The sequence below is a fragment of the Tamandua tetradactyla genome, chromosome 4 (genome assembly GCF_023851605.1).
Source record: "Tamandua tetradactyla isolate mTamTet1 chromosome 4, mTamTet1.pri, whole genome shotgun sequence".
NCBI lineage: Eukaryota > Metazoa > Chordata > Mammalia > Pilosa > Myrmecophagidae > Tamandua > Tamandua tetradactyla.
The window spans coordinates 22,159,495-22,187,005 of NC_135330.1; the positions used below are offsets into that span (position 1 = coordinate 22,159,495).

The 27,511-nt window shown below is 37.8% G+C and overlaps 1 protein-coding gene and 1 pseudogene across 2 annotated transcripts; both read left to right on the forward strand.

The window, feature by feature from the left end:
* The first annotated feature begins 2,272 nt into the window (after nt 1-2,272).
* Nucleotides 2,273-3,952, forward strand: LOC143678829 (squalene synthase-like; annotated as a pseudogene).
* A 16,647-nt stretch (nt 3,953-20,599) lies between these two features.
* Nucleotides 20,600-23,047, forward strand: XCL1 (X-C motif chemokine ligand 1). 2 transcript variants are annotated; one of them, XM_077155741.1, is made up of 3 exons: nt 20,600-20,765; nt 21,719-21,836; nt 22,693-23,047. In XM_077155741.1, the coding sequence occupies exons 1-3, from the start codon at nt 20,705-20,707 to the stop codon at nt 22,859-22,861; spliced, it is 348 nt and encodes a 115-aa protein (XP_077011856.1). In that variant the 5' UTR covers nt 20,600-20,704; the 3' UTR covers nt 22,862-23,047. The 2 variants fall into 2 exon arrangements, with proteins under 2 accessions (XP_077011856.1, XP_077011857.1); XM_077155742.1 differs by having other exon boundaries at nt 20,614-20,765; nt 21,722-21,836.
* The last annotated feature ends 4,464 nt before the right edge of the window (nt 23,048-27,511 follow it).

Below are 27,511 nucleotides of genomic sequence, written 5' to 3' on the forward strand. Positions count from 1 at the left end.
TAGATTCAGAATTCTAGGGAGAAGCACCCAGTTGACAATTTACCTCAATTTCACGGAATTGCAAGAGAAAATGTGTATTTCCCTCTAGATTTTATAGTGAGTGGTGGGGACTTGCTTCCCATTTATTTTGGGTTTTGGTCCATCAGGCCAGCTGTGTGGATGCTGGCTGGTCAAACTCAATGCCCAGATTTATTAGTGATCAGATGTGTGACTGTGCCTACAAAGGCAAAATTAATGGGCCCAGCTGTGGTGACATGAGAAGGGCAGAGGCTGCTTCACTGAGACTGTGCTGACATAATTCGTCTTGGTTCAGAGACTTGAACTTATTAAAATGCCTAGGTTGCCTCTTGCTATTTTCCACTTATATTCAGCTTCAGTTCTATTTTAACTGCTTATTCTGTTCCTGCCAGTTTGAAAATCATTCCCCTTGATAGAGAAAATAAAAAATAATAGAAGCTGATTCATTGTTTTCTCTTTCATTCACCTGGGTTATATTCTAAACCTGGAAAATGCTGCCATGCTTATGAGGGGGCTCTAAAAAAAGTGATATACAAATAAGATTACAATTGCTTATATTAGAGGAAAAAACTAAAATGTAACTAGAGTAGTTTTTGGTTGGGGAACAAATTCTAACAGGAAATCTATATTCCCCTTGTGACTGTCACTAGCAGTTGAGTACTAAGCCTTATGATCTCAGAATTGGAGGTATGACTGGTAGATTTAGCAAATAAATATAGGATACCAGTAAAATCTGATATTGGACATATAATGAATAAGTTTTAGCATGGGTATGTTCCATGTAACATTTGGGATATACTTATACTAAAAAGTTTTCATTGTTTATCTGGAAGTCAAATTTAACTGGGCTCCTTGTATTTTATCTGGCAACTCTGGTTGGAAAAGACTTCAAAAGAATTCAATCCAACTCTCACTAGATGCAGAAATATGATCTTAAGAACTGCAGATCTGATGCCTACCCACTCCCATCCCCAACTCCCTATTCAAAAAGCAACAAATCATGCAAGAACAGAGTGTGCCTGGTCGGTGTTTTGGGTTCAAATGCCAAACCCGAAGAATAAAATATGAAAAAGGAAGTTGAGTATCTAGGTAAATCAGGAAATAATCCTATTCAGTTGTTCAGTCATTAAATCAAAGTGTTTTGATCTCCTTTTACTGAATTAAGTAGGTAATTATCCTCATATAGCATAACTCTAAATTACTCTTTTAAGAATTTTCACTCTCAGATGCATAAAATTTTGTATAATATCAACAATACATTGATAACATCAACAAATATGTATTGAGTGCTTACTATATCACAGGAACAATTCTAAGTAATTTGCATGTTCTAACTCATTTAATGCTTACAAAAGTTCTAGGTGGTAGTTAGTGCTACTACCTCCATTTCAAATAGACAAGGAAACAGACACAGAAGGCTTAAGTCCATTGAGCAATCTACTGAAGGTCTCATAGTTAGTAAGTGATTGAGCCAGATATAAACATGGCAGTCTGGTTAACAAACATGAACTTTTAACCACTACAGTGTATTACCTCTCAGAGATAGATAGTCTATAAATAAACGAAATCATGTAAGAACAAAAATAATGTGAACTGGGTGTTCTGAAATCTGAAGCTATATGTTTGGTTCTATTACTTTAATAGCCTTCATACTATTAACTTCTGGATTAAGTGGTTTCACATTATGTCACCTTCCTATAAACTATTCCAGCTTCTGCTTAACTCCTTTAGGTGAGAAATCCCCAAAAATGAAAAAGGTACCATGCACTTTTAGGGATATAGGTATGCTGTATTTTATCTGGCAATCCTAGTTGAAAGAGCCCTCAAAAGAATTCAGTCCAACTCTTACTTGATAAAGAAATATGATCTGCAGAGCAGCAGATCTGATTACTCTTCTGTGTAGTGCCCTCCCACACATCCTAAATAGATCCAGTGAAAAGTATTAATTACAAGTAATCCCTCTTCCAGTAGTTGAATATGAATCAGTTCTGGAGGTTGTCTTTGCTCTGGCCTCCCAGGTCTTTCATTTCTTTTGAACTATCAGGAATAATTAGATCATGTTTGAGTTCTGTAATCATGTGTGGATATTATTTCCTTGAGCATAAAACTGTCTGTAGAAATCTTCTATGGATTTCTTATCATAAAACTATAGTATCCCTTCATCTTCACACTGTGCCTGGCCTCTGCCAGCCGAAGGTACTTGGGGGGAGAAAGCTGAGGCCCAACCCTGATAGCCCTCCTACCTGCCATCAGGATGGAATTCACGAAGTGCCTGGAGCATCTGGAGGAGTTCTACAAGCTGCTGCATTTCTGGATGGGGTATCACCAGAAAATGATACCCAAGATGGACAAGGACTGTCTCAGCAACAGCTTGAAAACTTGACATAAATATCTGATTCAGACCAGTTTCAGTTTTGCAGTTGTAATCCAGGTGCTGGATAAGGAAATGCACAATGCAGTATGCATATGTTATTTCTCTGAACTCCGGACGCTCTTGAAGAGGACATGACCATCAGAATGGAAGAAAGGGTCCCAGTGTTATACAACTTTCACTTACATTTATGAACCAGACTGGTGGTTCATGGAGAGCAAGGAGAAGGATTGACAAGTGCTAGGGAACTTCCCAAACAATCTCCCTCAAGTTTAGAAATCTGGCTGAGAAATACCAAACAGTTTATTGACATTTTCTGGAAAAGGGGTGTTCTAGTTTGCTAGCTGCCAGAATGCAACACACCAGAGACGGATTGGCTTTTAATAAAAGGGGATTTATTTGTTAGTTCTTCAGAGGAAAGGCAGCTAACTTTCCACTGAGGTTCTTTCTTACGTGGAAGGCTCAGGGTAATCTCTGCTGGTCTTCTCTCCAGGCCCCTGGGTTCCAATAACTTACCCCAGGGTGATTTCTTTCTGCATCTCCAAAGGCCTGGGCTGAGCTGTGAGTGCTGAGATGAGGAATGCCAAGCTGCTTAGGCTGTGCTGCGTTGTGGTCTCTCATTTAAGCACCAGCCAATTAAGTCAAATGTCCTTCATTGCAGCAGGCATGCCTCCTAACCGACTGCAGATGTAAATCAGCAACAGGTGAGGTTCACGTATCATTAGCTCATGTCCGCAGCAACAGAACTAAGTACTCTCACCTGGCCAAGTTGACAACTGAATCTAACTACCACAAGGGGATTTGGAATGGCAGAGTTTTTGGATAAGCATGTGATATCTGAACAGGAGTGGGACAAGAATCGACACTACACTGTTGGGTTGATGGGAATTGGCCTTTTCCATCTATTCTTGGTTTCAGTTAGAAAACTCCTTGGTTGGTGAAGACACAGCGTTTGCCAGTAATATGGGCATGTTTCTGCAGGAAACAAACATCAACTGATTATCTGGGAAACCAGCAAGAAAGAGGAGAGTTTTGCTCTCAAGAAGTTTGGAGCAGGTGTGTTAAGAAACTGTTGAATTTAGCCAAGCCAGAGAACATTAACCTGACTGTCCAGTGCCTGAATGAACTCATAACCAGTTCACTACACCACATCCCCGTTTTCATCACCTACCTTTCAAGACTTAGAAACCAAAGTGTGTTTAACTTCTGTGCTATTCCACAGGTGTTCATAGGGATAGTGATGACTCAGAAAGGGCAAGCAGTGACACTAATGATGGATGCCACCAATATGCCAGCTGTCAAAGCAATAATATACCAGTACATGGAAAAGATTCATCATACAATCCCCAACTCGGATCCCTCTTCAAGTGAAACAAGAAGATCATATTATCTCAATGATCAGGATGCAGAATCTTCCCCATTGTCAGCTGACCTCATGAAGCCACTGCTCACCCATTTACTTTTCATTTGTTATGCTTTTGGCTGCTGTGAGCTGGCAGTATCTGAGTATTGCAGATACTATTGCAGGTCACAGAAGACCATGTTCAGACCGGAGAACACTGATTTGGAATGGGTCTGGAAGCTTAAGTTCAGGATGAAATGGGTTTACCTTTACTTCAATGATATATATAACCGCCCTTTTTAACCTTTCTCTCTTTTAATACCTAAAAGAACTCTGTGTAACTTGGACCTTTAGAAACTGTGAAATGCAGTTGGGAACATAAAACTAAACGGGAAGGATACTGCAGCCTCAGCAGCCTGGTACTTCTGAGTAGTGCTTACCTCTACTTATTAAGTTGTGGCTAATGGCAGAACATTCATTGCTGCTGGTTAGATAAAACGGTTACATATGGGGCTGTTGAGATTTTATTTAGTGTGGATCCTCACTTGAATTATAATTAAACATATTTAATTTGAAGCAACCTAAAAAAAAAAAACCCTCTAGTATCTGTATTAAAAAAAAAAGACCATTTATAGGATTCTCACAAGAAAATTTGCTCCTCTGGAACTTTGGAGAGAAAGTTCTGCCTTTCTAACTTCCCATGGTGAGTCTATGTGTACCGCCCCTCCCTACCAATGCAGGGAAAGTTCTAACTAATCCCACCTCCTCAAGGCAAACTTACATTAAAAAAAAAAAAAGCAACACTGGCTTCAAAAATATTTATCCAAAACAATGAGGCATCCACTTTACAAAAAATAAAAAAATAAACGACGGAAGAAGCGAGGAGTTTGGAGGCATAAGAAGAGAGGGAACAAGAGGATGTTCCCCTGACCCTCTGGGGGCTGACCTAGCTTGCCTTGTGTCCACTTTGAAGGGGCCATAACTCAGACCTAACCCAGCATGTCACCGATGGTGAGTCAGGCATCCCTGGAGGGGAGATGGGAGATCCAACCTGGTCCAGGAGGGGTTCCCTGGGCATTCTAGTGTAAGGGGAAGGAATGGGGAGGTGGGGGGGGGCTGGCTTCCTGCTTTGGAATAAAAGGATCCGATGTCCTTAGCACAAGAGGTAGGGCTGGGGAAGTTAAAAGGCCCAGGGCCTTCCTTTGGAGTGTAGGGAAAGGCAATCTCTGCCTGCAGGACAGCCAGACGCCTCCACACCACAGGTGGGGGTCTCCAAAGTGAGTTCCATTCTCCTGGCACCTGTCCAAAGTCAGGAAGGGTGGTGAGACCGGGGAAAAGGGAGGGGCATAGAATTGGGGGAGGGGAATAGAAGCCTTCAGGAAACACTCTCTCCACTGTGGTTTCTGGCACATCTTTGGGGAGCTGGGGAAGTGAAGGGTAAAAATTAGGGAAATATTTTCTTTTGTATGTTAGTCCTGATGCTTTGTTTTCTGAGGATTTAATCATAATACTTTTATAGTGAAAGCAAGTAATTAAACCTCTACATTTACCTATTCCCATACCAAATGAAGGTACATTCCCCAATACTTTCCCCCTTTATCTTTCCAAATTCACCTTTCCAAAGGAAAAGCTTTGCATTTAACAGGCTGTTTTAACTTCTACTTACAGAATCTGGCATCTGAATTTATAGAAACTTGTGGAGGGAGTCAATAAACTGAGAAAAGAAATGTGGGTGACCTGAACACTGACATTAGAGAGAGCATGTGATGACTGGAGAGAGAGCTTGATGCATATGACTACGTTTAACCACTGAGGAACATGTGAGGTGGTCTGAGTGTGAAGCTAATGGTTTTAGAAAGTATTCATCACCGGTGGTGACAAAATTTCACTGTAGTTTTGGTTACTTTCAATAAACCACATAGGCCTAGTATGAATTCCATTAACATAATGAAGCTAACATTCAGCCCAGTAACACTAGCAAGAGTTTGCACGTGGGGTATTGTGTGTGTGCGCGTGTATGTGTGAGTATGAGAGGGAGGGGAGACTCATAGGAACACAACAGTGCTGTGATTGCCTCCATCTGTCTACAGTGTCATTTCTTGCTCTTGGAATGGGCCAGGGTTCTGCAGAACTGCCAGTGCTTTTACTGGGTCACTTTTACCATGAGTTTGAATGACTACCAGAATCAATCCCAGGCTTGTTTTTATTCCTTTTCACAGAGGTGGAGTCTGGAAGTATAATGATGATCATCCACAGATGTGGATGATACTAAATAATATAATAAATGGATACTGTGTGCCCCAGCAGTTGTGCTTCTGGGAGTTTGCCTAAAACATGATTGGACAAGGACACAAAGATGTATGGGAAAGGATGTTCCTTGCAGTTTAATAATAAAAACAATCTTCCTCCCACAGAAATCATCTAAATGCCCATCAACAGGAGATTAGTTAAATAAATGTTGACATATGAATTTAAGGGAATTTTCTGTGACCATTAAATATGATACAACTTTATGTTTGTAGACCTAGAATGTTGCCGTGAATGATTTTCAGTGAAAAAAAAAAGGGCTAATAACAGTATATATAGAGAGGGGCTATTCTCATTTTTCATCTATATATATCTAAACACATAGGAAATATTCTGAAAACAAAATGTTAGGAATGGCTATCTCTGGGCAGTGAATTGTAGGTGATTTTTAACTTCCCATTAACTATTTTTTTGCTTATCTATTTTTAAAACACATTTTCTATAATTAATATTCATTAAGTGGATTACATAATTAGGAAAAAATTAGTTTTCAACACAGATAAATAGACTGTATACCTTTATCTTTGTTCTAGAAATACCAGTTCTTCAATGAAGCTTTTCCTAACTAACTGGAACAAATATGAGAAATTCTTCCAATAATACCTTGTCTAAATGTACAATTTCTATGGATTCATCTTAGCAGAAGATATAGTAATTCCTTTTTTGTTTGGATGTGACACTAGTATGTTAGCTATTGTTTTTGAATCATAGGGCTGCTGCAGTCAAAAAAGTCAGTCTTCTTATGCTAAAGTCCTTGTATTACCTTAAAATGTCATTACTTTCTCTATTGCTATCACTATTTCTAAAGTGGTGTGTTTAACCAAATCAGTAGTCTAACTTTATCTTTTAAGAACACTGGACTAAAAAGATCACTACATCTTTGGCAGAGAGTAAATGTAAATAACAATAATTGAGGGCCTACTATCTTCTGATAATTACTTATGATTAATATTATTTATTTTTCTAAGATAATCCTATGAGATAAAAATTATCCCTATTTTCAGTTGAACAAGTGGAGACTAGGGAAAATTGTTTGATTCCTGCCAACATACAGTTAGTCATGGACAAAGTCAAGACTTAGACCCAGGTCTGTTGACTTTAAATCCCATTTCTTTCTTTAACCATGTTGCCTTGAAAAGAATAATAAAGAAACAAACACATTTGGTAACCCCATCAAAAGCAGAGTGGATGTCAGCAAGATGGCAGAACAAGAAGTTCCAGAATCCATCTCCTCACAGAAACAGTGAAAAACAAGGAGAAATTGCCTGGACCCGCTTTCTCAGAATTCTGGAAAACAGTCAAAGGCTTACAGCAACCAAGAAAATGCTGAATTAAGAAAAAAAGACAAATTGAAATTAGAAGGGTAGTTAATAATGTAATTATAATAACATTGTTTCATCAGTTGTAATAAAGGTATCATACTAATTTAAAATGCTAACAATAGGGGGGAAAATGTGTGTGTGGGCAATATATGGGGACACTGTATTTCCTGCATGATTTTTCTGTAATCCTGTGGCTGCTCTAAAAAAAGGAGAAAAGAAATGGCAGGAAAGTCTCATGGTGCTTTTTTTTTTTTGCATGGGTAGGCACGGGGAATCAAACCCAGGTCTCTGGCCTGGCAGGTAATAATTCTGCCACTGAGCTACTGTCACACCACCTTCATGGTGCTTTTATTAACCTTTACCCCATTCATTCCATGTGTATTAGTTAGGGTTCTCTAGAGAAACAGAATCAACAGGAAATATTGTCGCACATAACCATGTCTCATGTAACTGTGGGAACTTAGAGTCCAAAATCTGTAGAACAGGCTGTGAAGCTGATGATTCTGATGAGGTCTGGACAAACTCCCCAGGAGAGGCTTGCCTGCTGAAGGAGGAGGAGAATCTGTCTCTTCTGAATCCTCCTTAAAAGGCTCCAGTGATTAGATTAAGCAAAAGAAGACACTCCTCTTGGCTGATTACAAATGGAATCAGCTGTGGATGTAGCCAACGTGCTCATGACTTAATTCTATGAAATGTCCTCATAGCAAAAGACAGGCCAGCACTTGCCCAATCAGACAAACAGGTACCACCACTTGGCCAAGTTGACATATGACCCTGACCATGACACCCTGGTACAGCTTAGTGGTAGTGTGTGCTCCCAGTGTGGGTCCCTGGTCTTGGTTGTGGAGGGAACACAGCCCATCTTATTTGCAGAATAGAGTGTATGCATGTTTATTCCTGATTCTCACCTGTCTGGTGGCAGCCTGAAGGACTGATTCAAGATGCTCATCTCTTTCTTACCTGTCCCAGAACTTACCCTGAATGGAGAACTGCAATGTATGGCTATTAAAACACTGTAAGGAAACCATCAAACAGAAGCTACCAGGACAAAACATTTTGTTGTTGAGATACAGAGAGCCTGAGACCCAGAAGAAAAGATTATGGAGAACTTTGTGGGGAGAGTGGGGCATTAGGAGAGTCCCTGTATACAGAGAAATTTATAAGGTCATGTGTGCATGTCCAGGGTAAGATGTATGACCAGAAAGATCTGAGAGGACTGTAAGCTTCCACCTAGAACTGCTCTTTAGGCTCAGTGGAAGACTGGTTGAGACCTGAAGGAAAGCCAGCACAGAACCAATGTACAAAGACTGGAAGAGGTGTATTTTACTCTTTTTTGTTTGTTTGGTAGCTCTTGGTAGTCAAGGAAATATTTTTCATGATATTACTTGACTACAATTTAAGAGTAGAGAATTCAATGACTATAAAAATCAAGGAATACAGTCTTGAAAGAAATAGTTTGGAAAATTTGCTAAACAACTTTTGACTTAAAAAAAAATCTGTCTTGAGGGAAAGGGGAGAAACAGAATCCAGAGTTAACACATTAAAATATCCAAATGTCTATATTTCAATAAAAAAAATCAACAAGATATACAAAGATGCAGGAATAGATGGTCCATTCACAGGAACAAAATGAAGCAATGAAAACCATCCTTGAATAAGCCAAGACATTGGAATTACTAATCAAAGAAATCAAGTCAACATTCCTAAATAAGTTCTATAAGCTAAAGGAAAAGAGGGACAGAGAGTCAAAGGACATTAGGAAAGCAATACATTGACAAAAGTAAAAATTAAATAAAGAGTAATTTTAAAAAGGGAACAAACAGAAATGCTAGAGCTAAAAGGTACAATAACTGAATTAAAAATTTACTAGAGGGGTTAAACCATAGATTTTACAGGCAGAAAAAAAGAGTCAGTGATCTTAAAGAAAGGATAATTTAAATAATTCAGTCTGAGGGGCAGAAAGAGAAACTAATGAAGAAAACTGAACAGATCTGAGGGATCAGTGGGACACATGAAACATACTAATGCATATGGGCATTCCAAAAGGAAGCAAGAAAAAGAAATGGGAAGGAAGAATGTTTGAAGAAGTAAAGACCAAAAACTTCCAAAATTTGACAAAAAACATGAAGTCACACACCCAAGAATCTCAATGAACTCCAAATAGGTTAAACTAAAAGAAAACCACACCAAGATTCATTATAGTCAAATTCCAAATGCCAAAAACAGAGAATCCTAAAAACAGGAATATAGAAGTGATACATAATACAGAGTGGATTAAGTTCTGATTTCTTATGAGAAACATGGAGGGCAGAAGACAATGAGATGACATACTTAAAGTGCTGAAAGAAAAGAAAAGATACTTCCAACCAACAATTCTATATTTGGCAAAACTGCCCTTCGGAAAATGAGCAAGAAATTGAAACATCCTCAGACAAATAAAACCCAAAGGGGGTCATTACCACTAATCTTGCCCTACAAGAAATGCTAACGGAAGTGCTTCAGAATGAAAGGAAAGGACATAAGACAATAACTTGAATTGGATGAAGAAATAAAGATTAAGAAGGCAAAAAACATGAGTAAATACAATGCTAGTATTAGTATGCAAAAAAGGAGAGAAAAGATGCTAGTAATTAATATGAGAGATGGAGTCATTACTACCAAACTTGTAGAAATTGAAAGTATTATAAGAGAATGTTGTGAACAATTGTACTTCAATGGATTACATAATTTAGATGAAGTGGACGAATTCTCAGAAACACACAAATTACCTAAACTGACTTAAGAAGAAATAGAAAATCTGAGTAGATTAATAATGAATAAAGAGATTGAATCATAATCAAAATCTTTTGATAAAGAAACCACCAGAACCAGAAGGCTTCACTGTTAAATTCTACCAAACACTGAAAGAAGAATTGCCACCAGTCCTTCTCAAACTCTTCCAAAAAAATCAAAGAGGGAATACTTCCTCTTCTATGAGGCCAGTGTACCCTGATACCAAAACCAGATAAAACTATCACATGAAAACAACCGTCTAATATCCCTTATTAATACAGATGTAAAAGCACTCAAGAAAATACTAGTTAAGCAAATCCAATAGCATATAGAAAGCAATATACATGCAGACAAGTGGGATGTATCTCATGAATACAAGAGTTGTCCAACATAAGAAAATCAATCAATGAAATATACTGCATTAATATAATGGAGAGAAAAAAGTATAGGATCATCTCAATTGATGCAGGAAAGAGATTTGACATAATCCAGAACTTTTCTTTATAAAATACTAAAAAAACTAGAAATAAAAGGGAGCTTCCTCAACATGATAAAGGGCATATATGAACAACCCACAGCTAACGTCATATTCAGTGGTAAAAAGCTGAGAGCTTTCTTGCTAAGATCTGGAAAAATAAGGGTGTCTGCTTTTACCCTGATATTCAACATCGTACTGTAAGCTTTAGCCAGAGGAATTAGGCAAGAAAAAGAACTTAAAGTCATCCAAATTGAAAAGGAAGAAGTAAAGCAATCTCTAAGTACTGATAACATGATCCTACATACAGAAAATCCAAATACCAAAGAATCCATGAGAAAGCTACTAGACCTAATAGACAAATTCATAAAAGTTGTGGGATACAAGATCAACATGCAAATATCATCTGTGTTTCTGTACATTGGCAGTGCATAATCCAAAAGGAAATCAAGAAACCTATTCCACTTACAATAGCATCTAAAGGAATAAAATATATAGGGATAAATGTAATAAAGGATGTGAAAGGTTTGTACACTGAAAACTACAAAATATTGCTGGAAGAAATTAAAGACATCCCCTATTCATGCATTGGAAGCCAATATTGTTATTACACTAATACTATTCAAAGTGATATATGGACTCACTGCAATCCTAATAAAAATTCCAGAAGTCTTTTTTTTTTTGGCCAAAATGGAAAAACCAAATTTAAATTCATATGGAACTGGGGCTAGTGGCCACAAATTGCCAAAAAGGAAATCTGGAAAAAGAACAAATTTGGATGCTTTCATTTCAAAACTTACTACAAAGATACAGTTAAAAAAAAAAAAAAAGAAAAAAACCAGTATGGGTTTGATACAGGGATAGAAATATAAACCAATAGAATGAATTGAAAGACCAGAGATCATCCCTCAAATCTATATTCAACTGATTTTCAGGAAGGGTGCCAAGTCTACTTACAGGTGAAAACATAGTCTCTTCAACAACTAGTCCTGAGAAAACTGTATATCCACATATCAAAGAATGAATTTGGACCCTAAGATATACTATATACAAATATTAACTCAAAATGGATCAATGACCTAAAAATAAAAGCTAAAATCATAAAAATCTTGGAAGAAAATATAAGGGTAAATCTTCTGTGCCTTATATTTTCGCAAGGGATTGCGAATAGATAGGACACCAAAAACATGAGCAAGCAAAGAAAAAAGATAGATAAATGGGACTTCCTCAAAAGTAAGAACTTTTGTGCATCAAAGAATATTATTAAGAATGTGAAAAGACAAACTATGGAATAGAAGAAAATAACTTTAAATAATATATCTGATAACAATTTTATTTGAGAATATATAAAGAGCTCCTACAACTCAACAGTAAAAAGACAAGCCAATTCAAAAATGAACAAGGGACATGAATAGGCATTTCTCCAATGAAGACATACAAATGGCCAATAAGCACATAAAAAGATGCTTAACACCATTAGACATTCGGGAAATATAAATCAGAATTACAATGAGATATCTCTCATGCCCACCAGGGTAACTATTATTAAAGAAAAAGAACAGAAAATATCAAGTGTTGACAAAGACGTGGAGAAATAGGAACATACGTGCATTGCTGGTAGGAATGTAAATTGGTGAGCCATTATGGAAAACACTTTGGCGGTTTCTGAAAAACTTAAACAGAGAATTACCCTATGGCCTAGAAATTCCCTGTTTCCTTAATTGCATTATCGTCTGACAAACTCTGTGGTCTAAATACCAAGGGCGAAAGATCATGATTATAGATTAGATTTGCAATCTGTATACTATATTGGTATACTCAATATTTTCTAGATGTAAAATTGCCAGTCTGTTCCATATTTCCATGAGGTTGACAAATGTTATTCCCAATGTAAAAATAGGAACACTGAGTTGCTGAAAGGTCTAAATGGTTGGCTGAGTCCTTGAAGCTAATTTATGGTAAAGCCTCTACTGGCATCCATGGCTTTGAGTAACTTTTCCTCCCTTTTCAGTGATGCTTCTTTTTCACAAGTCACCTGTTCAATAAATAAGGAACATATGGTGGAAGGGCTCTGAGTAATAGGTAGTGTTCTATTCATTCATGATTTGATGAGTTTCTTCAAAGAAAATGTCAGAAACAGGATACTTTTCCATCTTACAGAAACCTCTCATCTAGATCTCAGAAAACATTCAAGGAAACTAAAACATAAATAAGCAAAACAAGATTTCCATATCTTTTGTTGGCTCATCTATATGCAGTTCCTGTTGAAATCAGAATTGTATGAATATGTACATATCTAGAACTCTCACTTGTTAGATATAACTAACATTACTGTAATAGGAAAAAAAATAGCAGAAAAATAGTTGCAATAAATGACACAATGCTCCTATGAATCAAAAAGGACAAACATCCCAAAGAAAATGGACAAAGAATATGAAAAGGCAAAGGATAGAAAAGATGATCAACTTTACTAGTAATAAAAGTGACTAAAACGTGAACAACAAAAACAGATAATCTATCACCTATGAGTTTGCAGTGGCTCAAATGGTTGATAAAAATCTGTGTGGTTTGGGAAACAAGTACTTTCATGCCTTACTGGTGGAAGTTTAACCAGTTTATTAAACTGTTTATTAACCAGTTTATTAAACTGGTGGAAGTTTAACCATTTCCTATTTTGACCTTGGTGTAAACCACCATTTTATATATCATAAATCAATGCTCATAAATTGGCTTTCATATGCAAAATTTGGCTTTTTAGATCAGCTGACAAGCTATAATCATTTAGAGCTATTTATGTGGCATTAATAAACCAACCAGCTTCATATTCAATCTTTACATATAGTTTAAAGAAAGCTATCTTTATGGAAGTAAGAGACTGCCTTGTGCCAACTTCCTGGGTGGAACTTATGCTAAAGAGATATGCAGATAAGTATAAAAAGTACAAAGAGTTGTATATCATCATTGCTGGATGGATTAAGGTTGGGGAAAAAGGAAATAACTCAAGGGCTCATCTGTAGAGGATCAGTATATCAGAGACTATCTGACAGTAAAGGGCACTGGTTTAGAACTTGTGTTTTTATTTTCTAACACTGCTGCATTTGAATCTCCACTCTATCATTACTAAGCTTTGCGACTGTGGGTGAATGACTTGACTTCTCTAAGCCTAAATTTTTCATCTATAGAACAAAGACAATAATTCTACTTAATTTATATTGTTCTGAGGATTAAGTGGTTTAATGCCCTTAACTGCTTAACACAAAGCCTCCTACATTGCTAATGTACAAACAATCTGAGTTTGCAGCCATTGAATACTGTAGAAAGATTATGAAATAATCTATGCAATAGACATTTACTTAGAGAGAAGTTTGAAAGAAGGTCCACCACCTGTGAAGCGTGGGTAAGTATTTAACTCTAGGTAGTGGGATCTGGGTTATTTTTACTTCTTTAAAAACTTTTCTTTAGTGCTGAATTTTTTTTTAGAATAATCATACCATTTATATCAGAAAACATACAACCAAACTTTATTAATCTAGCAGAAAAAAAACCTCCAGCAATTTAAAAGCTATTTTATGGGGACATGTTTCCAAGAAAATAACAATCATATCAATTTTTCTTTGACTTTTATCCTTAAAAAAATGAACCTAAATGGGCGGGCCAAGGTGGCTCAGTGGCAGAGTTCTCGCCTGCCATACCAGCAACTCAGGTTCGATTCCCGGTGCCTGCCCATGCAAAAAAAAAAAGAACCTTAGGTGCCCAGTTGGTCTAACTGTAATCTTCTAACTGTTGCAGGACCTGTTTGAACTTATTTATTCTTCTTCTTCCTAGGCACAGATCTAGATTACTTTCTTCACAGGATGTCTGCAATTCTATTCTTCCTCCTTACCCTAAATGGAACCAGATGACTGGTTTGTATAAATGAAATATGACCAATAAACACATACTACTTCCGGGCCAAAGTAGTTAAGGACAGGTGTGCCTTTCCCATGTTTTCTCTTTCCCCATCCCTGCAGCTGGAAGAGAAGTACTCCAAGATCACTGGACTATGGTATTGCCCAAAGGTGGAAGCAGCCTAGATTCCTAAGTCATCTTTTGGAGGAGATATTCCTGGGTATGCCAACTGATCAGGAACATCTGTATTGTCTTTGTGTGAGTGAACAATAAATTTTTAGTTTTGTAAAAATGTCAGAAAATATTAAAATTGTAAAAAATGTTGAAATCAGTAAAAAAGTTACTGAGAGTTTGAATTTGCTGCACCATCATCATTGGTCTACTCATGATCCTCTTTTATTCAATTAATTAAATTTTATAATCTACCACCATTTACCATAACTTAAGAACTTGAACATTCCAAATAAATTGCACCTATGTGATCCTTTCCTGTGAAATTCTCTACCTATATGCCTAACAGTGAAATTCCTGGATCTTCAAGTTATGCAAATGCTTAGCTTTACATGCCCAAATACTTTCCAAAGTGTGTTTTATCAATTTATAATGTCATGAATAATGGGATATGTATTCCCAAGAGTAATGTATGTTGTGCTATATCTTTGTCATCATAGTAGGATTGTCAAACTTCTTCATTTTCACATTTGAATGAGGATACACATGGAAAGGTTCTGTGCTCTTGATTTCTATTTTCATGATTGCTAGTGAACGAGCTTAAAGCAAGCCACTCCTGAAGAAAAATAATAAGGCCAAAGAAGATACACAGATGGAAAATATGCATATGACACGTCCTGAGAGAGGTGCAAGTTAAAACAACAATGAGATACCATTATAAACCTACTAGATTAACTAAAATCCCAAATGACACCAAATGTTGAGGTGAGTGAGGATGTGAAGCAGCAGGAAATCTTACTCATGACAATGGGAATGTAAATGGTACAACTACTTTGGAAGATGTCTGTCAGTCTCTTGCAATGCTAAACACAGGCTTACCACCTGATCGAACAAACGTGCTCCTAGGTATTTACCTAAATGAGTTAAAAAATTACATCTACCAGAAACAAAAACAAAAACCCCAAAACCCAAAAGCCTGCACATGAATATTTATAGCAGTTTTGTTCTAATTGCCCAAAATCGGAAGCCACCAAAATATCCAATAGATGAATGGATAAACAAACAATAATACATCCATGCACCAGAATATTATTCCACAAGAAAAAGAAATGAGCTAAGAAGATGTGAGAAGACGTGAAAGAATCTTAAATGCATATTTTTAAGTGAAAGAAGCCTATCTGCAAAAGCTGCATACTGCATGATCACAACTTTATGACATTCTGGAATAGGCAGCTCTATAAAGACAGGTAAAAATCAGTGGTTGCCACAGGTTCAGAGGGAAGGAGGAAAGATGTATAGATAGGGCACAAGCTGTTTTGAAGGTCGTGAAACTATTCTATAATGGCAGGTACATGACTTCATGCATTTGCCAAAACCCATCAAAATGTACACCCAGAGAGTGAACCTTAATGTAAACTACAGTCGTCAGTTAATTTATTGGTTCATCAGTGGTAGCAAATGAGCAAATGTACCACACTAATGCAAGATGTTAATAATAGGGGAAACTGTGCATGGGCAGTGGTGGGCAAGGGGACATATATGTGCTTTCTGCAAAATGTTTCTGTAAACCTAAAACTGCTCTAAAAAAATAAAGTCCATAAAAAAGGATGACGAAGGGGGTTGCTCTAGAAATTAATTTAACTAGAAATTAAGGTTAAATTATTAGGCCGTAGTAATTAAGACAGGGTAGTGCTAGTACAGGGATAGACAAATTGACTAATGTAACAGCAGAGAAAATCTGAAACAGACACACACATACATGGAACTTTGATATATGATGAAAGCATGTGAAGGAAAGGTAGAGCTATTCATTAATCAGAGGTCAAAAATTTGATTATTTAAAGAGGAAAAAAATGAATTTGATGTCTTTCTGACACCGCATACAGAAATTGAACACCAAGAGAAATCAAAATAAAAAAGTGCAAGACTTAAAAATTTTTAGTAGAAAATAGAGATACACATCTTTCTGTCTTTGGGGAAGGGAAAAATTTGTTAAGGCACAAAAACACCAACAATAATCAAAGATTGATAAAATTGATTACATCAAAATGAAGAACTTCTGCTGCTCAAAGACATCATAAAGACAAACTATAGACTGATAGAAAAGACAAGTTACAAACTTAGGCCAAACTGAGACTGAAAGAAAATATTTGCAGCACTTATAACTGATGAAAAACACCTAAAGCATTATTATATACAAATAATAAAAAAAAATGCCCCAATTTAAAAATGGGAAAATGATACAAAAAAAGCTTTCCAAAGAACAGAAAATCCCGATGGCTGATAAACATAGGATGAAATACAAAGTAATTTTTTCAAATGAATCAAAATATTCAAATCAGAAAGTTAAATGAAAAGAGAATATATGCTGAGTTTCTTTATTTGCAATCCTCATTTCCAACTTCTTCCCTAAAAATGAATGCTTTCCTTCAAAAATGGTTTCCACCATTCCACTCTCTTACTCAAATATCTACACTGTACCAACGTTCCAGAGTATAGACTTTGGAGGTATAAATATTAGTTTGCATACACATATTCATGTTCACACACTCATGAAGTAGCATACTCATGTATACTTACATTCACTCAGGATATATTAACTGAGCATCTACTATGTGTCACTTACTGTTCTAGCATCCAAGGAAACAACAATGAAAAAGGCACGTCCTAGGATGAGAGGGACACTAAAAAATTGAATACATAAACTATTGTTATAATATGTAGTTCTAAGTGATATGGGTGAAAACAGAGCAGCAAAGATACATCATATGATACCAGAGTTCATGTCTGTGTGCAATTAAGTTGACTGGTCAGGGAAACTCACAGTGAGAAGTCAACATTTGAGCAAAGAATTGAAGAAGGTAAGCAAGTGAGCCATACTTATGTCTGAGGAAAGAGAATACCAGGCAGAGGAACAGCAAGTGTAAAGGCCCAGAGGCCGCAACATTGACTGACATGTTTGAGAAACTACAAGGAGGTCACTGTAACTGGAATACAGTGAGAAAAACAGAGTGTGGCAGGAGATGATGCCAGAGAGTGAATAAGAGAGGAAAGAATAGATAACAGGGACGCTTATGGGTCCTTGTAGAGGCTTTGGATTTAACACATAAAAATAGGTGCCACTGAAAGGTTTTGAGCAAAAAGTGACATGATGTGACTTATATTTTGAAATGGTCACATGGGCAGCTGTGGTAAATTGAAAGAGTCAAGGGAGGAAGCAGGAAGAGCAGATAAGAGGCTGTTGCACTAATCCAGGTGAGAGGTGATGGTGGCTTGGAGTTGGGTGATTGTGGCAATGGTGCAAAGTGTTCAGTTTCTATTTTGACAACACAGAGCCAAGAGTATTTGCTGAAAGATTGGGTGGGGCATGTAAGAGTAAGAGAGAAGTCAAGGATCAGTCAAGTTCATTATAACTAATAACTAATAACCCTCAATTAGTATTGTCAATCAAAGTTCACACATTAGCAGATTATGCCCATTTTTGCACTGGGTTTCTACTTTCTTGGTTGTTACTTCTCCACCAGGAACTCTAGTGCATGCTTTGAAAACGTATAAGTGAATAGCCATTTTGGGAGCTTGAGAAATTTTGTTTCAATATGCTAAATAAAAAAAATCAGCCATCATCTATTTGGTTGAAAATATAAGAGAAAGTCACAGGCAAAGTCCCCTGCATTTCTGATATTGGGTGGTTACTCTTCACTTATTGAACAATAACTATAATTTGGTCTTTTGAAAAGAATTCATTCATTCAAAAAATATTTTCTGAGTGACTACTACATACCAGTCATCTGCTAGTACTAAAGTAAGTTACCCGCTCTTAAAGAGCACACCATCTGGTGGGACATGTAGAAATGTAATCAAACAGGGAATACAATAAGATTAGTAATATAACGGGATTGGGGTGGGGGGCAATGTTCCAGAGGCCTATAGGGAATGGTAGAGTTTAATCTACAGGATTCAGGAAAGGCTTTGCGTGAAAAGGTGTTTGAACCTAGTCTTATAGGGAGAGGAGATATTTACAGGTAACCACTTAAGGAGTTGGGATGGGCATCCGGATTAAGTAAGCAACATACAGAGAAGTAAGGAAGTATACAAAATTAGTCCACCGCACATATGTTTGTGAAGTCTAGAGGTTTGGGAACATGTGAATGAGAGGTGGAAGATGAGTCTGAAAAGAAAAGCAGTGCTAGATCTTGAAGCATGTGTGTAAAAACAAGAGATTTGAGATAAACCCTGTTCAAAATGTGCATTAGCAGAGGTTCTCTGTAGGGAGATAACATGATTAGAGTATGGCTTTGGACTCAATGCTGTGGAGAACAGATTGGCAATGGTGGAGACCTAGGCCTGGAAACCCTGTTGGTCTACTGCACTCGTCCTAACAAGCTATGATGACGGCCTACCCTCAGCAGCGGGGAAACAAAGGAAGAAACATACTGAAGAGCTATTTAGAAACTATAATTAGTAAGGCTTGGTTGAGAATGACATAGGGGCAGATAGCAAGAGATCTGCTATGACCCCTGAGTTTCTTGTATTTAGAGATTGGATGGAAGACAGCAGCACTAACTATGTCAAGGAATAAAAGAGGAGAAGCAGTTTTTGCTGAAAGATATGTTCAGAGTTTAAGGATTGATGGTGTGGACAGGTGGAAATAATGAAAAGACATTTGGGAGCTCAGATGTAAAGTCTGGCTGGAGAGCTAAAAGCTAAGCATGCAAAACTTCTTAGAAGTTAAGCTGTAATTTTATGGAACTATAGAAATTTATTTTCATATCCCTAAGAGCAGTGGTCAAACCTTTTATCTAAACACATATTCAACAAATACATTTTATGGATTTCATTTGAAACAAACACTAAGAACAACTAAAAACCGAGTGGCAAAAACATTTCAGAGCAACTGAGCAGCTCACACTCAAACACTGCTGAAGGCATTGCAAATTAAAACCATATATTGGGTGGAGTATATGGCAATATGTAAGCAAGAGCTATAAAAATGATCATATAGTTTCACCCATTCCTAGTTATTAAAGTTTCCTATTCCTATTACGGGTTATTAAAGGGAACTATTTCAGCTGATATTAAAGCACATATTCATGAAAAATTTCATTATAGATGTTCTCTAATTAAGCTCTGCAAATACATGCATACAAATACACCATGATAGGAAAAACCTTGAAAATAAAAATTGTGTCAGGTTGGTAGAATTATAATCATTTTCCTTCTTTGGCTTTCAAATAAAAAGTTGATTGATGTCATGACAGCTTTTCAAAAGCTTTTTAAAATGTATATATTTAAATGTATATAATAAAAGCTTATTAAAATTATATATTTATATACATTTAAGCGTGCTAAAGCAAATACATATAGACATGCTCAAACACTTAAATGTTCCTTGGGTGAGGAGAGTGATGTGAGGAAATGAGAGAAGGAGAGAAATGAGAAGAAAAAGAAGGCAACGGAATAAGCTCAGTGTGGCAGCCGTGTCCCTTCACCTCCCCCAGGGGTAAAACTGTGGGGACGCCACTCAGTGGCTCCACTTGTCATGGTTGTGGAAGCCCCATGCACAGCGGATGTTGTATGACATGGGTGGGCAAATTGGACTTCACTGACCACCCCACCTCATTTCCGGAACTAACTCTCTCTCTCTGGGGCCAGTGCTATGGCCTGTCTTGGGCCCTGATTCAGATACGGCTTTGGGGTACTCAGATCAGTGGAAGATCTGAGTTTAGATGGTGGCAGGAGATGAGACAACCACATATTCTTTTAAGCATGCATTTAGTTTCATTGACACATTAGCCACAAGAGAAGGGGAAAAGGCAACAAGGTGTGGGGTTGGGGGCAAAGGAACTCTTTGGTTAATTCTTTTTTTCAAAAGAAAAAAGAAAACGTCAGCACCACGAAGACTTTCCACAATTCCACACCCACCTCGAAAGCCCCCTCACGCTGCAGGAAGTGTGCTGACCATTGAAAGAATAAAAGGGGCTTCAGAGGAACCCGTTCTTCAGTGTCTCCTCCAGCACAGATTCAGCAGGACCTCAGCCATGAGACGTCTCCTTGTAGCCTTCCTTGGGATCTGCTGTCTCACTGAGTACATTGTGGAAGGTAAGTAGAAAGGCGATTTGTTATGTGATAAGAAATGGGTGTGAAGCGGATGGACACACATTTTAGTTTTGACTGGAGTAAATTGCTCTCCCTGAGGGAAGCCTCGTACTTCCCACATGCAAAATGGGAAAGGCAATTTTGACTCTAGGGGACTTTGTAGGCTCTGAAGACAGAGAGAACTCAGAATTTGGTCTCCTTTCTTCCTAATTGGGTGGTTTGGGGTGAATTTCTTAACCTTTTTGGGCCTACGCTTACTATCTATACATTGAAGATAATAACATGCACTTGTCTGAGATTAAAATGAATAAATCATGTGATTACTACTCAGCTTTCCTCACAAATAATTTCTTGATTCATGTTAGCTGTTGAATGGCAGTGATGATTATATATGCCTTTGTAGTTTTTGTATATTTACTATTGATAAATTCACAAAAGTTTTGAGAATTCAGTGACTATGTGGGGATGAGCTCGAGAGTATATGTTCTGGAACAAATCGATGTTTTCTATTAAAAAAGAAAACCCACAAAAAATGCATGGAAGCCCCCTTCATATCCAGGAGATCAACTTTCAGGGGTGGAGGAGAGACTATTCTTCATGACTACTATGAATGCTGTTACCATTTGTGATAAAATGCTTGAATTTGGTAGAGCCCCTGTGATGATAAGTGCTAACGAACACATCCACATTTTATACTCTGCTATACCAAATAAACCTGCAAGACATACCCAGCCAGGTGAGACTCAGCCTCCAGAGCCTCTCCTGAGCGTTCACAGATACTTCTTAGAAGATCACTTTTTCCTTCTATTGACATTTATTTTCCCTTGGCTCTGACAACAAGAATAAATATCCTTCAGGAATAATTAATATTTTCAGTCAGAGCCACATGTTTCAGTCACAACCTCCTCATTTCTTAATTGTTGACTTCTAGTTTCACTTCTGTCTTTTTTGCTCAGCAGGTGTGGGGAGTGAAGTCCCAGAAAAGAGCATCTGTTTAAGTCTAACTACACAGGCACTGCCAGTCCACAGAATCAAGACCTACACCATCAAGGAGGGTGCCATGAAAGCAGTCATGTGAGTCTGTCTCCCCAAAAGCTGGGTTTGGTGGAGCACAATATATAGAAATGCTGCCCTCCTCAGGAAAAATAGTTCAGCATGGAGGAAATACTCAACAAACAGGCCCTTAATTTTTCCATATTAGCCACCAAATAAAGCAGGGCCATCGAATAAAGAATCACAAAAAAAATTTGGCCACTAAATATATAATACCATTCTTATTTGGAAACTGGAAACCAGATGAAGAATACATATGCTCAGTTCTCAGGGCTAGGTTTATAAAGAGAAGGCTGGCCCAAGTCGGGATTTCACCACTTAGTTACACCTCTGTGGGATGCTTAGGGTTGGGGTAAGGTAGAGTGCTGTGTTTTATCAGTTGCAATATCTCAAGGAACTGTGTCAAAAATTATCCTGCATGCTACCACTCTCTTTCCAGGATCTCATTTTCAGAATAGCAGCTCTTTCCAATATGTTATTGCAAACACTACCCTAAAAAATTAAGATAAAGAAAATTACCCTTTGTCCAAAAAATAAAATGAGAGTGTTTAGGTTTGTAAAGGAAGAGGATATGTAATAATTGGTCCAGATAACTTCAAATGTCCAATTTAGTTACAACATTTGGAAGCACTGATGAGGAGAGAGGCCTGCAATTATGGTGAACAAAGGAGTAGGGCATCATCTGGAGATATTTTTCCCTTTATGCTAAAATAAATAGTGGGAAAATGGGTGTTCTTTTATGGCTTCAAGGCTCTGACAGATGATTTCTTCCAGTAATGTCTATACAAGGTCCCTTTGTGGCTAGTGGGAACTCAATTCCTGGCCCCGAGGTTTTGAAAATGTGCCTAACTTTTTCTGTCTTTTCCTTGCATTGCAGTTTTATTACCAAGCGTGGACTTAAAATCTGTGCTGATCCACAGGCCGGGTGGGTGAAAGCAGCTGTCAAAAGTGTGGACAGCAAGACTGTATACAGGAGAAAAATGATCAAGAACAACCCAACAGGAGCCCAACAATCCACCAACACAGCTGTGACCCTGGCGGCCTAGAAGCCTTTTTCCCTCCTGCTAGCCAGCCAGCTTATGCACCTTTACAAGCTCATGGACTAACCTTACATAGGTGACAGTCACCTTGTAAGAAAGTATTATTCTTTTTTTCTTGTATTTTCACTTTTTGTGTCTTTCACATTCATTCATTCAGATGCTCTAATGAATAAATATTTATTATTAAGAACATTCCCATAGTCTATTCATTATATATTAGGAAAGGTCCTACTTGTATCACCCTTTGATAGCATCCATAATGGTAGAGATTTTGGCCAGGGTTTTTCAGAGATGAAAGCTATATTCATCACTCCTGGGTTCCAATTTATAATGGTTGTTTACGGACGAGTCATAACTGACTATTGCCACAATGGCAACAATTCAAAATCTATTTCAATATGTCATCATAACAGAGTTTTATTCATGGACTAAGGGAGAAAAAAGTCTAAATGCCATTTGGACACCATTATGAGGGCCCACATCTCAAAAAGTGGCTTCACTCAAATTTTATCTTGAGCAAGTTCTCTCACCTCCCCGTGTTTCATTTTGATCTCCTGTGAAAGGATAAAAGACAGCGCTCTTTCATTTGCTGAGGCTATGGTTAGATTTTTGATGGAAAGATACATCATTCAAGTAAAAATAAATGCTTTTTGAATTGGACAATAATCTTACTGTCTTCCTGTGATTTCTCGGATTGCTTTTAGTCTAGTTATCATACAAGTTATGCTTCTTTCAAACAAGCTTTAATGCCACCCTACCTACCACATGGAAAAATTCTTGAATGCAATCACAATTGGCAGTAGTTTTCATTAGATGCTCATCTGGTCAGTCATGTTCTCTTGTGTAATCATTAAATTGCTGGTTTGTTTAATGCTTATAGTTCTACTATCCAAGTAGCTGATGATGAATATACCCCGTTCTATCTGACTCTAGATAGTAACGACTGACCTTGTCTTGACAATTTCAATGTAAGAGAATGTACTCTCTGTTTTCTAGCTCTGAGGAGACAATCAGCTATGTCAAATACTTTCAGAGGGCAGCTGAGGGCAGCCTGTTATAATGAGCTCTCTTGTTATATAACTAGTTAACTGGAGTAGAAAGTGTGAAAAAGCTGCCTTCTAGCAAAAGGTGGGATCATCTATGCTTTCTCATTTGTCCACAATTATTTTCAAATCTGGTTTTAAAGAAAGCAAGTTCCTACTAAGAATAAAACACTTGCTGTATGAGGGATGAAAATTAGCAAAATCACAGAAGGCAAATGCAGTGGTTTACTGATTGAGCTATGTCTTTATCTCCTAGGAGTTTACTAGAGATAATAACAATATGATGTGTGTCATAGTATGGGCATGTCTTCTTAACTCATCACATTATCAGAGGCAGCACTATGTGATGCGAAGATGTTTCAGCCAAATAGTGTACACAATAGATAATGTCCACAATTAACTGATTGGCTGGCTGCTTTGAATTCATTTAGCTAGGAACGGAGTTTATTGGCTGTAACCCTGTGATTTATTATATTAGATATCAATTCAATGAAAAGAAAAACAAAGTCTAGGAATAAGAGATCTCAAAATAATAAATGGTTTTAAGCCTTGGTTCCGTTCCCCTCCTTAGTGCTCTCTTGTGCTTACCCCTGACCTAAAATGTATCAATATGTATTGAAATCATCCCCTTACCTATCTGTTTCCCCCCTTGGACTGGAAGCTGCTTGTATGTATCATTCACACTGGAGCCCAAGTGTCCAGCATGCACTGTTGGTCTTTAAACTAGAGAATGAGCTTCCCAGGAAGAGAAGTTAGGGGTGGACACTCCTCCCAGAGGGAACCGACTGCATGAAGGAGAGAACAAAGGCAGGGGAAAGCAAGGCGTTGCAAGAGAAACTGCTGGGTTCCAGGCTTCCGGAGAATACAGCTCAGGGATATAGACACTGGAAAGGTGGCTCGAGGCGAGATCCAGAAGGCCCTGAGAGTCATGATGAAGGATGGGGTTTTAAGTAGAGGGACCCGAAAAGGAGCATAATCAGGTTTGCTGCTTAGGATGACTTGCAAGTGTGCAGAAAATGGACGGGAGTGAAGGAGATGTCTTAGGTGACCATTGTAAAGGTCCAGAATGGAGAAGAGGGCCTGAATCAGGTAGCCCCAGCAGGACTAGGCACAAGGAGGCTGGTATAAAGACATGTCTAAAACAGAACTGAAGTGGGGAATGAATTAGAGACAACTCTGGTTTTGCGCCTTGGTTACTGATTAAGAAATAGCACAACTTATTGGTAACATATTAGTCTAATAGACCCCGTAGAAAATTTAAAAAGCACAAAAGAGAGGGACAATGAGGAAAAGGAAGAGGCCTGGGAAAGCAAAAATTCTCATTATCAGCCTCAGTACTTGGGTAATACAGGCAAAAATGCCCAAACTACATTTTTATTCCCTATGACAGAGAATTATTTTTCACAAGGATAAGGTAAAAATAAGACTGAATATCTATGAAACTATGCCTCTTGGGGGTAAAAAGGTGCATATAAATGGAATATAGAATCCACAGGGTGAGTCATCAGTGTTATTTTAAAAGGGATTTGTCAGATGGCAGTGGGAGGCAAAGAGAAGCAGAGCGATGAATCTATAATGAGAGAAAAAGAGAAAGGAGGTGAAAGAAAGGTTTTGAGTAGGAATCAGGAGCACCCAAGCATGACTGAAAGGTGGAATCTGATGAGAGAGGGTGAGGGAAGGGAACAGAGGGACATTTCTGTTTTCCTTGGGAGAAACTACTGAAAAACTCGTACAGATTGCTGAGGTGGAATGCCGGAGGAGTAATCTGGAATTATTATTTTAGAGACAAGAAAGGAAAATTAGATGAATGTCAGCTAAGAAAAAGTTGACTTCCCACCCAGTAAAAAAAAAAAAAAGAAAGAAATTTCAGTCAAAGATGAGTGATGCATGTTGATTTCCTGCCGCGCTGTGTGACTTGGAGTAATTGCTAAGGCTATATAATCTGCTTCCTCCTGAAACGTGTAATTTTTCTCATCAACCTGTGATTGCCTCATCAAGGTGGAATTGGTGAATGAGAAGCTTGGAAAGACGTCACATTCACAAGTCTGCGTGGTCAGACTGCATGATCGTAGTCAGAATTATCAGATACTGCGTGAGGGAAGCCTGGATTCCCTTTTCTCTGAAGACTGGGGGTGGGGAGGGGGTGGGGCGTACTGAGGATAATGAGGAGGGGGTCCGTAGTCGGAGAAGCAGATGGGAGAGGAGAGCTTGGACAAAGCAGTCCTCGTAAGTAGTGGATGAAAGAGCAAGGGGTCGTGGCATGGCCTCTCTCGTTCTCTCTTCAGTAGCACTGATATGATGGTCTTCATCGCTCCCTATACTTGTGACCCCGGGAAAATTCCTTCGTCTCTCTGTGCCTCAAGTTGCCTCACGTATACGACTGAAATAATAATATTTTATAAAATTATTGTGAGGGTTAAAACACTTAAAACAGAGTAGGAGCGGTAAGATGGAGGGTGGATCAGACGGAAAAGGGAATATAGCTGGCATCTCCCAATCGTAGCTGGCGATTTACTAGTTGAAACGTCTGTCTTTATAATTTAGGCAAAACGGGATTTAATTTTCTATATTTTTCTAGTATTTGGATACAACTAATCTAAATCAGAGTATGCTATGGAATATTTGTGCTATGAGAGCCTCTATCTTAAAAACATAGTTTCCATGGTCAATTTCTAGGAAATGATTGTACCAGCCCCTTCCTCTTGGACAAGCACAATCACGTAGGGGATCAAAGTTCTGAGGGGTTTAACCTTGTTGAGGGAATGCCGGTGTTTCCTCAAGTTAATCTGAGCACAGAAGCCCTTTTCCATGGAATATTAACATCCCCGAGATACCTATTACGTACAAGTTCTTCAAAACATTGCTGAAAATCTGTTCAGATCCATGACCCTGAAAGGACAGCACTAGCACGGTCAAAAAAAGAAGTCTGTTTCAAATCCCCTCTCTTCTTGTGTTCCCATTACATGTTAGAGCTTGGAGTCCCATTTTGGAAATATCTGTTATTCTTGAAATTTTTTTTTTCGGTTAATATGAGATATTCACTGACTCTTCGATCCCTTTAGATTGTGAATTAAATAGACACCACCTAAGGTATTTTACCTACCAGTATTTATTGAACACTTATTCTGAATAAGGTGGTGAGTATTATTGGTGCCGAAATAGAATTCTTGATGGCTCCTTAACTTTCCTAATTCTGAGGCTTTACTTATGTTCTTCATTAAGCCTGTGACATGACACCCTGCCCACTCTTGCTTCATACCCCAACTATCTGTGTCCACATCAGATGACACCTTCCCTAAGAAATTTTCCCCTATCCCTCCAAATGGATCTGAGCAGTAGCTTCTCTAAATCCTAGGCCTTACTTATGTTTGTTTTTCTCTCCTATGAATTATAGAAATGTGTGAACTTTTTTCTATGCAATGTTATTAAGATAGAGTCACATACCATAAAATCATCCAAAGTGTACAATCAGTGGTTCACAGTATCATTATCTAGTTGTGCATTCATCACCACTATCAAGTTTTGAACATCTTTATTACTCAAAAAAAAAAGAATATAAAGATAAAACTGAAGAAAGAACACCCAAAATATCTCATACCCCTTGTCACCCCCT